Genomic DNA, 12,994 nt, shown 5'->3' with positions numbered 1-12,994 from the left:
TACGTCTGACTTGGGCAGAAGTAAAAAAGATGGGTAGGTAATGTCAGAGACATAACCGAAGTGAAGTAGAATTCACTTAGGCTGATAATTCGAATTCTGTAATTTTCACTATCTTCTGCATGGTTGCATTAAATTCAGCTATCAAGTATTTCTGTTATATACATATATATATATATATATATATATATATATATATATATATATATATATATATATATATATATATATATATATATATATATATATATATATATATATATATATATATATATATATATATATATATATATATATATATATATATATATATATATATATATATATATATATATATATATATATATATATATATATATATATATATATATATATATATATATATATATGTGTGTGCATTACATACACGTACATCGCGTTTATGCAAATGAAATTTCGGTCCTACCTCGAAACTTGCAAACGTCTGCCAGAGACACATCTGTGGCAAAATTCATCCGCTAGATTTGTTCCCAAGTTTCTAGTGGGTAATAATTTTTCAGGTGGATAGTACTCACATTATTGAATATTTCTTTACACAAATGTATAGTGGGATCAAAAGGCACTCGTCTCGCTGCTTTATTTTAGAAATAGGCCACTTTAAAGCATGACATGCACAAATAAAATAAATTAAAGTACACATCGGATAACAAATACTATTTGGACTCACTGGAAGTTAAACTAACTCCACAGTTAAAAGCCAGTAGAAAGGCATTTGCGCATGGAATGTCAACATTAGAGAGCTCAGGCGAATTTCCTATAAAAATAATATATTCAAACATTAACCAACCAGGTTTCTTCGCAATAACCCTGCATAATTGAAAGAGCAAGAGAGCGCGATGTCTCGCACCCAACCACCCCATCGGCTTGAAATTCGTTTATTTAGCTCCGAAAGAAAGAGCGTTCTGTTTTTTCTATGGTCAGTGATCATTGTATACATAAAACTGGCGCGCCTGTACATCATTGAATGATGCTTGGCGGCAGTCATGGAATATATTGCTTCGAGCTGACGGAACGTAGCAACTACTACGAGGTCAGAAAGCAAACTGACTATTTTTCTCTTATGTGCTGCTTTTATATGTATGTCGCGGTTCATTGGATGGCAAAGAGGCGGTCCTAGTAACGCTCGCTGCTTGGTTGAATTGTTCGAACCAATCAGTGCTGATAATTACCACTTTCACAAAATACATTATTTTTGTTATTTATAGTAATCGTACATTTTACGGAATCAAATACAATATACGTGCACATATTTCCAATCAGATAGTGCAAAAATATAGCGATTTCGATCAGTGCAACAGAAGTTATTCGCATTTGAAAACTGGGAAAATATCTCAGCAGAAACTTTGAAACGGGACCCCTATATTGAAACGTTAGAAGTATTCTACTTCAAAATAGACTGAATCGGTATACTTAAGAGTTTATATGTTGCAGATTCAGAAAATACAGAAATTTTCAGCTTTTGTCCCACACCAGCGGTTCTCAACCTTGTTTGCTCCGCGGACCCCTTCGAAATCACCTTGGGTCATCACGGATCCCTTCGAAATTATATTGGGCAGTCACGGACCACTTCGAAACTACCCTGGGCGGTTGCGGACCCCCACGGCTTAACATCGATTTATATGCTGTCAATATATTATTTTCAGTCTGGTACGATAAATGAACTTAAAGTTTCAATACCCGTCCGGAAAAGATTGTAATCTGGGGGAGTCGGGACCGGAACCTTCATTTAACTAGTGAATGATTTTCGCGCCACTCCCTTAGGAGACCATTCACCTTGGTGGCTTGCCCAGCTAGAGACCCTATCCAAAGGCGGGTTTTGATTGTTTCTGAAACGCTTCCAAAACAATCCGACCTTCCCAAACAACTTCAGAAGGCCACCAATAAATTCAAAAAAGCCGCCAGAAACTTCGTACCCAGATTTTCAAGACAACATCGGTCGGCAAGAAGAGCATTCCGCTAAATTATCATAACGGGCACAATTCTGTGTGTACCCTTCGCGCTGTGAGAAAACCTTCACCAGAACCACTAAAAAATACGCCTTTGCTAGGATATTCAAATCGACTTCATCTCACTACAAAGTTTATTCCAACAAAAAAATAATTCAAACAATTTCCACATCCGGATTCGAACCCATACTCTCTCAACCTAACTCTCATCCCCGCCTTTGCGGTGTCGGCTAATTCCCTGCTCGGTTGGTCGCTTTCATTTAGTGCTCTACCCTGTGCAGCTAATCGGTACCGTGTTCATTGAGTGGCTTTTGTGTGCGTATTCCCTTTTCACATTTCGTGGCCCTAGGGTCTTAGCGTGTGTTGTGTACTGTTCCCTAACATGCGCATGTAATAAAAATATGGAACGTATTTACAACATCGATTTACGTGAGGCGTGGTGGTTGGCGGTTTCTGGGGACCGGAACTGATGCTGGCCGGAACGTTGACGATGCTCAGCAGAGTGCTGACGATACTCTGCGAAACGTAAGCGATGCTCACGGTCGATTGACGATTTGGAACCGATGATGGCAATGCTTCAGTTGGCTTTCCTCCCGTCGTTATATTACTGACGGCTCGTTGATGGCTTTCCTGCCTAGCAGCCTCGCTGCTCTTCCGGCACGTGGATCGATCTACCGGGTTCTTTGAAGCTGGATGGTGGGGTCAGAAGCGTCTCTGGCTACGAATGCGGTGTGGCGGGATCTTGATCACAAATTGCCTATATGTGAAAATAATGCCAACATTCGGTTGGTATGAGAATACGCACTTGCACACAAAAAGCCAAAAATACGGGAATTTACCTTAATTCGTCGATCTACTTTTAGCACTCCGAAACCGTGCGAATGAACTTGCGCACTCACTTTTCGACCTAGCTAATTCTGCACAGGAAAAGGGAAATTTCTTAGTGAAACTAATTAAAAGAATCTCACGCTGTTTAAAAAAAACTACCTTAAGTCCTACACCGCGGCACAACTATTTGAACAACTCCTGCCTCTTCCACGATCCAGAACAAAGTGAACGCAACAAACTGTGATTTCCTCAGAATAAGCGTTTATTCGAAACTTCGTTACCGGAAATGGTTAACTATTTCACGAAGTGCAATAGTTTCCCACCACAAATTTTGTGCCGAAGTCGTCCTTTCATTCCCGATACAAAACCTCCTTAAACCATTTCTAGGGCATTGACTTTCAACCTCAGAAGTTCAGGTCAAATCGGGTTGTCTTTTTCCCGAAGTCAGAAACAACCTTTGCCCTCAGTTCGCTGTCCCTTTTTGTTTCCCGCGACAAAGTACTTGCAATGTACATACACTGTACCTACTCAAATCAAAGGGCGCGACGCCGACGTCGCAACCACCCGCTAAATGAGATTCCAACCACCGACGAGATTGCTAGGCGCGTGCACGCATGAGCTCTCGAAGCGCAGAGCCCCAGCTTCTAGGTTCACCCCACTCACTCTATGAAAGATAACGAGAGAAACGAGCAGTATTTTATGTTGTACTGCCTGAATGGCCGAGGGGCTATTCTCCAATATTTTTGGTACTTCATGGTAATGCTTATTTTAATTCTTAAATATTATATGTACAACGCTACAAGATTTTCCTCTTCGCGGACCCCCAGCAACGACTTCACGGCCCCCTAGGGGTCCGCGGACCCCAGGTTGAGAATCGCTGTCCTACACAATATTACAAAAGCTTATTGAACAACTTTCCCTAGTAAGGTTGTGAAAATTATAAAGTATTAATAATTATAAAATTATACAATAATTTTAATAGTTTTATTTTTTAATAAACAGACAATGACCGTCGCTGCACAACGCAGTTTATTCTTTTATGGCTTGCAGTAGGTTTTGTCGCGGTGCGGATGTGGGCGGTAAATGGATAGTCCACACCGCAACCGCAAAAAAAAATAATAAAACCGCACCACTTACCGCAATCGCACCAATGCTCCAGTAATGCGGTAAAATTCATGTACTTTTAAAAATTGTGTTTAAATTATTCATTTATTTTTTATAACCATATATAATAAAATGTTATTCTTATTTACACAAAAATTAACTTTGGCGGACACCTAAGAATGTAACAATGCGAGTTTGCGATTTTTATTAATAAAATGCCCTACATTTTGAGACCAGTACTTTCAAAACAAGGTGAAACATTGTCATTCCTCTTAATATTAACATAGCGCTGATGGAATGTAGCTGTATTTGATCATTATATATACAAAAACGTTCTTCCGCAGCAATTAATAGGAAAACTTTTAATTTGGTTTTAATCAGTAAATTGGAAAAAATAGAATAATGAAATTGTATAACTCGAACGTTCTGACAGAGGAGTTTTCCTAATCGAAAACGAAAAAAATAAACTGATCAGAGTCAATTCAAAGAATGAAACGATTAAAATAGATTATATAAATCCAAATGAACAAAATGAATATAGAGAATGCTGAATGAAATAAATAATTAAAATACAAAGACCACATACTTAAAATTAGTCATATGTTCAAAATGAATCAAATAAATAAGACAGAAAAAATCCATGAAATGAAGAAACTGCGGATTCTTTATTCATTCGGGGGCAGTCTAATAGAGCCTGAAGGTGACGTTTCTTCAACAAATAAAAGCATCAAATTGCGATTTTTATTAAAAAAATGCCCTACATTTTGAGCCCAGTACTTTCAAAACAAAATAAATATTGTCATTCCTCTTAACCCTCTAGTTCCCAACACCGCTTCTAGGCAGTCTCTATAAAAATCTAAATAAAACTCCTAAAACATGATTGTATGTTGTCATCCGCACTAGTATTTCTTCCCAACGCTCACACCTTTCATACACACACATTATTTGAATATTCGTAGCTTTCTGTCAAAGGCAATTTAAGCTCAAAGTTGAAAACTCGAGGAAAACGTGGAAAAAAATTATTTTGTGTTTAGTGGTAATCTACATTAAACAAATTTTAACTATTTTTGGAAATTTCAAAAACTAAAAAAAATATTTTTGAGTAGCCTGTTACTAGAATTTCACTGTAGATGTGAATTGGTTTAGTGGAATAATTCGGAAGTTTTGGTTTTTTGGTAAAAAACTTTGCCCGCCTAGAGGCGGTGTTGGGCACCTGAGCGAAAAAAAAATTCAGTCTTTAGTGATTACTTATCGTACTGAAACAAGCATTATGCGCAATTTTAGCTGAAATGAAGTATGTTTTAAAAACTTTGGGTGAATGTTGCTGTTAGAATATGGATATTCTTATCATTTAATAATATTTAGGGGAGTCTGGGGCTAGCTGGCGTTTTTTCTCCTTTTGTTTTAGACATATGGTGCTGTCTCTAGTTCTGCACTCTGAGTACTGTTTAATCCATTCTTCAATGTGTTTATGTTGCATTAAATTCTGTTTCGTACTCGTTGTAAGTGATATTTAGTTTTCGAGCGTATTAGAGTGAAGAGCCTACTTTAGTCGTATTGGGAAGAATGCCTCACCATTTTATTAATTACTCGGAATACAATTGATGCAATGCGTATGAATTGGCACCAATATCTTTGCTTTCTTCTTATGAACTATTATGATATCAAAAATCGCCATTTGAACCAATACGTTGAACAAAGATCGCTAACGCCGCTCTAACCAACGGTTTTACATAGTTATGACGAAAATAGGCTCATTACCCTAGGTAACGTTCTTAAATTTCAGCATTTTTATTATTTAGGGCGAGTTCAAAGCTATTCCACGAATGACTAGATTTTTCGATAGCGTGCGAATAGAACTATTCTTGGCCGTATATGTAATATACGTTACCACAAGCAAAATTTGTTTTTTTTGGTTTGTTTGCTTCGGAATTTCACCTGAAAAATTTCGAAAATTTAGCTTTTGAATACAAATTGTGCGCCGAAATTAAAATGCAGGAGCATTGAGACTGAAAAATAATAACAAGTATCATTGATTTGCAGTTTTATTCAAAAAACATCTCACGCGATCCATACTTTATCATCAAAAGTGGCCAGGTGGCATCATTGGCGAGATTTCCGCGTCACATATTTAAAATTCTGTAATGCAGCCAACAGTCCGCTCTTTTATGAAACGCATTCACTGTTACACGATCTTCTTAAATTAAAAACATAAAACATGATAAGTGAAACCATCGCCAGCAGACCCTGGACTCCCCTACTATAAATTAGAAGTCAATAATTAAACAACCAAAGCACTAGAGAAATACTACTTACAGTTTAGGTATTTTGCGTTCTGATGGAGTCCAAAATATAAGAAACCATCTGTATTCGCTTATGTTGAAGTAACTAGAAGAAAAAAAAGTTTTTGTTTTTTATTCGCCCAGGTGCCCAACACCGCCTCTAGGCGGCCTACTTATTTTAAGGTATTAATGAAGAATCCATTACTTCCAAGAATTTTCAACATTATTTTCGTTTTTCTTATCACGAGGCCCACCTCCAAAAGTTTTTTCAAGCCAAAAAAAATTTGAGCACTAGAGGGTTAACTGAATCATGTAAACAATAGGGATGAAAAGTCACCACTTGTGGCTGAACACCCAATATACTAAATTAGAAATGGAATGCAAACAAAACAATATAATCAAATAGAAAATAATATATAAAAAATATCGAAAAACAAAAATAATAGTGTCAAATGGTCCCATTAGGCCTTTCATTTGGAACTAGTTTCATTAAGATTGGTTCAGCCATTGCTGAGATAATTACATGACATTTTGTACATACATACATGCACCCATACACACACATACAGACATTGTCTCATTTTGTCGAGCTGAGTAGATTGTTGCGATGAGCTATGACGTTTTTAACCTTCCGGCACTCGCGCCGTAGTATTTGTGCAACACCTTCAGAAACTCTAGCGAAATCTTCTTTCAGCATCAGTGGCTGCTGAGCCATTCGCGCGAGTGCTGGAGGGTTAAAATTATGGGAGACTGAGGAGACTTGATCCCCGGGGAGACTTGATCCCATCATTGTAACTCAAAGGCGGATCAGAGTACATTAATCGAATATACTAAAAGTTGCGTAGTTTTATCTAAACATAAATTTCATAAACACAGAAAAAAGAAATTGGACTTTTGTGTAACCGAATTTTTACCGATTTAAAAATCTCAGAAGAACTGAAGAAGATTTATTTTTCAAATTTTCAAACTTTTATAAAATTGATAAAATCACCCACTACATACTCTACTTTTGCATACAGAATTACAGGAGAATGTCAATTATATGAATACGTTATGATTGAGCTGATTCTTTTGTTCAACTAGAGGGTTAACTGAATCATGTAAACAATAGGGATGAAAAGTCACCACTTGTGGCTGAACACCCAATATACTAAATTAGAAATGGAATGCAAACAAAACAATATAATCAAATAGAAAATAATATATAAAAAATATCGAAAAACAAAAATAATAGTGTCAAATGGTCCCATTAGGCCTTTCATTTGGAACTAGTTTCATTAAGATTGGTTCAGCCATTGCTGAGATAATTACATGACATTTTGTACGTACATACATGCACCCATACACACACATACAGACATTGTCTCATTTTGTCGAGCTGAGTAGATTGTTGCGATGAGCTATGACGTTTTTAACCTTCCGGCACTCGCGCCGTAGTATTTGTGCAACACCTTCAGAAACTCTAGCGAAATCTTCTTTCAGCATCAGTGGCTGCTGAGCCATTCGCGCGAGTGCTGGAGGGTTAAAATTATGGGAGACTGAGGAGACTTGATCCCCGGGGAGACTTGATCCCATCATTGTAACTCAAAGGCGGATCAGAGTACATTAATCGAATATACTAAAAGTTGCGTAGTTTTATCTAAACATAAATTTCATAAACACAGAAAAAAGAAATTGGACTTTTGTGTAACCGAATTTTTACCGATTTAAAAAAAAAATCTCAGAAGAACTGAAGAAGATTTATTTTTCAAATTTTCAAACTTTTATAAAATTGATAAAATCACCCACTACATACTCTACTTTTGCATACAGAATTACAGGAGAATGTCAATTATATGAATACGTTATGATTGAGCTGATTCTTTTGTTCAACTATATTTTTACTAAAGTTTGCTGAAATAGATGCTATGGGTTCACTTGATCCCTTCAAATTCGTGGAGATTTGATCCCCTTCGCCATACTTCATACACACCACTGAAAATAACCAAATTCACACCAGAACAATTGAAGTCATTGTTGTCATAAAAAAATGTCAAAAATGAACGCTTCATCGTAAAGAAACATAACTGTAATTGTTTACTACAGTATACGTAGCAACCATCCCACATTTGACGTTCCTCAACCATAATAAAGACAGCTTTCAAATAATTGCACGGAGATTTGGGGAATTCGTAAAAAATCAGGTGAGAGATGCGTAATATGTAGTAACAAAAATAACAATATCTAATCATAACAATTTAATCAATACTACAATCCATTTATAAAATTGAATGGGGTAATGTACCCGTTTTTGCCCTATTAAGAAGGGTACCACATTATTACTACAATAATTTTATTATTTCAGCTTCTTTGATTTGTTATGAAGGCCCATTTTTTTATTTCGATTATGGAGGTTTTAACGTTAAGGTCATTCGCCTCTTATTAAGAGCCAATATAATAACAAAATTGTCTTGAGAATGGTGAAAATCTTCTGTTTGAGCGCAGGAAAATCTCTAATCGAGTACCCCCATTATCGCAATACCATTTGAGTCAATGAGTTGAGCAAAGATGGCAGACGCTGCTCTAACTAAAAGCTTCAGATGGGTAGGATGATAGTAGAAACAGGGCAAAAATAGGCTTATTACCCCACATGCTCTTTTAAACTCGTTTTCATAAAGGAATCAAGTGTCCCCAAATTAGGGATCGAGTCTCCACTAATCTAAGAATTTTCCATTTTTTTGTTGTTTTCCATGTAATTTTTTTAAGATTATTAGTCATCCCTAGAAACAATATAAAACTACAAAAAAATACATAGTTTTTTATCATTCCACGGAGTTGGACTGAAAAATAAAAAAAGGGGATCAAGTCTCCTCAGTCTCCCCTATTATTTTTTCAATGTAAAATATGTATATTTTTACATGTATCGATTAAAAATTTGAAGAGGTATCCATCATTTCAATTCCTCTCCAAGATTTTCCAGAAAAACTAAGTAGTATTAGATTTCATCAGGTTGAACCAGACTTGGAGAGGTTTTAAAATTTAAACCTATGCTTCGGACCAATTTTCCTATTTTCAACCTATTTTTTCGTACCAATATTCCAGTTCACGCAAAGCAGAAATTAAATATTTTTCCCACATATGCACAAATAACCGCCAAAATTACCATTAAAATCGCAGAACATCAATAACAGGGACTAATGGCAAAATTAAAAAAAATCTGGCTCTTAACTAAATTTTGCAAACCTAAACTTTCCCAAATACTTGTAAATAGAATTTTCTGAATCAGCAACTCTCTAATATAGCAGTTCTGTGTGAAATATTGAAAAACATTATAACGCAATGGTTGGGTTGATCCTCTGGCGCGAATTCCGTTGAAAATGTTTTGCATAGTCATGGAACTCGAGGACCTTTAGGAGAAATTGATCGTTTGCACTGCAGACCAGGAAGGCAAAAAGCGCGGTCGACGGGATGTGATAACTTGATATCAAGTGTAACTTGCAAACCTTCAATTACATCAGTCGTGATATCAAGCAAATGCCTACTTCAAGCATATTATCTACTGAACGCAGCGTTGAATTTGATTTTTTTTTAAATTTTGATCAGCGTCAGCGTTTTAGTACAACAACGTTATCCAGCATGCAACGCAGCATTGTGAACATATGCATTTTTCCCAAATCATTTTAACCCGGACGAAATATGGTTTTTTTTTTCTTTTTATCGAATGTATGATGTTCATTTAATGTTTTTAAATTTTCGGCAGTCGCGCTAGTGCACTGAGTACACGCTGCTCTGAAAATCTAGCGAAATCGTCTTAAGGCACCAGCGGCTGCTCGTTCAGTAGGCCATTTGCGTGACTTCCGGAGGGTTAAAGAATCTTGCATTTACATTTGAGAGACCGAAAATAAAAGTCGCAAGGATAAAACATACTTTGTAGAACCCACTCCAGATATCTTAGCATATAAAAATCGAATGAAAATTAGAATAATCGTGTGATGCCCAAACTACTTTTATTCTGCTTGTTACTCATTTTAGGGGTTGCTATACTTTTAGCGAAATGAGGTAAGTATTCATACAAAATTTAGAAAATACCTATTTAGTTCGGTAAAAAGTAAAAGTGAGTAATATGCAGAAAGCGGGTGGCCTTGACATTCGTCATTAGTATGAAACGTAATCAGAACTCTCACAAATCGCAATACGAATTCTTTCAGCATCAACTACATCAGCAACAGTAGAAAATTTTTTTAGTACGTTTAGGTGGATTTACAGTAAGAAACGCAATCGACTTAGCCCAAAACGTGTTGAAAAGTTTTATCACTTATTCATCCACAATATTTGCAAAGAAATGTTGGATCACCGCTATAGCAATGATTCAATCGAGGAAAACCATTCAAAATTAATTTACATGCCAAACTTTATGACAACAATGCTCATAAATAAAATAAAAGTATTTGGATAACAATTAATTAATGTTCAATTACTAAAATATCACAAAATTGCAAAAAAACCCAATTTTCCCGCGAAAAAAACGTTTTAACCTGAAAAAAAACCTTGGGTTTTTTTCCCAAATTAAAAAAAAACCTGATTTGGTACATCACTGCTTGTAGCCATAAATAGTATCACTGTACACATCAATCACTTTAATGAATGCAGAGTGTTCTAGGGGAAGTGGTTGGAAAATAATACATAACTAAATATATGGAAAAGGTGGTATCAAATTTATTGATTTTACAGTTATAGTTAATTAGTGGTTAGGTAAAGTATCTTACTGTTATTACTGTTGAGATAATTGCAGAAATTCCTGCATTTGTAACCAAAATCCAACATTAATTTTCAAAACAAGTGTCAGTTTAGGGCCCATATTATTGGCTCGAATCAAAACTCGTCGAAATGTCAATTGACGATAGGTTCATCCGGAGTGTTCATTTGTGTTTACATTTTACTAGCGTTGCCAATTTTATTTTGTGTCCAGCACCCAATGTGGCTACGCCACATCGCTTTTGTGCGTGCTGTCCGACTTCGCTACCGCTCAGTCGGACTTAAACTAGGGATAGCCCCTATGTTTGAGTAAGCCGAGCAAACGAGTGGGTCACAGGTTCGCTTGCTTCCGACGGCGGGTCGGTGGCCACCTCGCCCTCTAGGCCTCGGTTATGCGGCTAAGCCGCATCGAAATGGTACCCCTTAAACATTCTAACTTGAATCGGTTGTGTCACCGGAGCCGGAATACGAATTAGAACCAGCCAGCATTCCGGCTGAGTTAAACTGGGAAGTTTAGTACAATTTGATCTGGAAATAAAATTTTTCTGGCAACGCTCCAGCACTCCGTTGATTTCACCACCTGGGCGCCAGGTTGACGATATGAAATGAACTTTGTTTACTTTCGACAAGTTTTGATTCGAGCCAACAACATCCAGCCGTCAGTTTATACGTAGATATACACTGTGAAAAATAATGATAAGAAGGCTGAAAACTAAGATACTAACAATAATATTCTAGTAAGCTACTTGAAATAATTCTATCAAATCCGACCGTTTCTAATTAGTTGTAATGTTATGGAAAAAGTGGGATATCAAAATATCTCTTTTGAAACTTTTGAGTATATTGTTGTTTTGCAACATATTAAAAATACCTAACTAACTTAGTACGTTGATTTCATGACACGATACTGTTATCAGTAATTTTTACTTTTTAGATAACTCAGAAGCCCTAGGAATTGAAGAGGGTCATTTTGCCCCGGTGGGGAGTATCATACCCTTTTACTCTACATCACACATCAGTCATATAGACATACATACTCTCATACGCGCATATCCCTTTTGTAATAAAAAAGTGGAGAGAAATTGAAATAGGGGAAGATGTCACTTTTCTCCAAGTTTTTGTAAATAAAAATTTTAAATCGTCGACAAAAATTAAGCCTTGATAAAAACCTTCTAAACAGCAATTTAGCACAACAAACATAATGTTATTGATTTTGTGGTAAGTCAGAAAAAAATAGCTAAAGGTGTCGGTTTTATTCTTATTTCTGCTATTTACACAACTTAAATGATCGAGATGAACGTCTGTTCTTCATGTGCAATCATCAACAATGACTAAAAACAAACCAGGTATCTATATCTTAATTTACTCTTGATAATATTACAGAACTATTTCGGCGATGCATGGAACGTTTTTGATTTTATTATCGTTCTTGGAAGTTTCATCGATATTGTATATTCGGAAGTAAACATTAATAAAGGCCAAAAGGTTAGTAAGATTAGCGCACTGATAATAGTTTTAATGTTTAGAACAAATAATGTATTACTTTACTATTTTAGCAAGCTTCCAGTATTATTTCAATAAACTTTTTTCGATTGTTTCGTGTAATGAGGCTGGTCAAACTGTTGGCTCGAGGTGAAGGCATTAGAACCCTATTATGGACATTTATCAAATCATTTCAAGCACTTCCATATGTTGCTCTGCTAATAGTTATGTTATTTTTCATCTACGCAGTAATCGGAATGCAGGTAGGAATTTAAGCAGTTAATGATGGTATAAACGAATTTCGCGCCAACTCGAACAAATGTTGGCAGCACCCTCTCAGATTTTAATGAAACTTTCTGTACATAAGAACTTTGTCATTAACTTGAGAGTGCCACCAATAGCATCAAATCCTTTTCCACGGAATGTTGCAAAAATGCCATTCTGCGCTTAATTCATACTTTGACAGGAATCTACAGAAGCTTGCGAAGTTTATCTAATGTTTGTATTATGTTGCTGCTCCATCAGACATAAAATAAATTTTAGAAAAGTTTGTCAATTGTTTCATAAAATTTATCATTTTTT

At 36.0% G+C, this 12,994-nt stretch overlaps 1 protein-coding gene across 1 annotated transcript in view; it reads left to right on the top strand.

Moving 5' to 3' along the window:
• The window catches only part of LOC131696196 (muscle calcium channel subunit alpha-1-like), a 192,001-nt gene extending 179,314 nt beyond the window's left edge, over positions 1-12,687 (top strand). The window contains exons 5-6 of the mRNA XM_058984740.1: positions 12,314-12,415; positions 12,487-12,687. Coding sequence (XP_058840723.1) covers positions 12,314-12,415; positions 12,487-12,687 — 303 coding nt within the window. The remainder of the gene's footprint in view (positions 1-12,313; positions 12,416-12,486) is intronic.
• Positions 12,688-12,994: the final 307 nt, after the last annotated feature.

The sequence above is a fragment of the Topomyia yanbarensis genome, unplaced genomic scaffold, assembly GCF_030247195.1.
Source record: "Topomyia yanbarensis strain Yona2022 unplaced genomic scaffold, ASM3024719v1 HiC_scaffold_9, whole genome shotgun sequence".
Classification (NCBI taxonomy): domain Eukaryota; kingdom Metazoa; phylum Arthropoda; class Insecta; order Diptera; family Culicidae; genus Topomyia; species Topomyia yanbarensis.
Note: the sequence above shows the minus strand (reverse complement) of the source record. Positions and strands in the feature narration are given on the sequence as shown.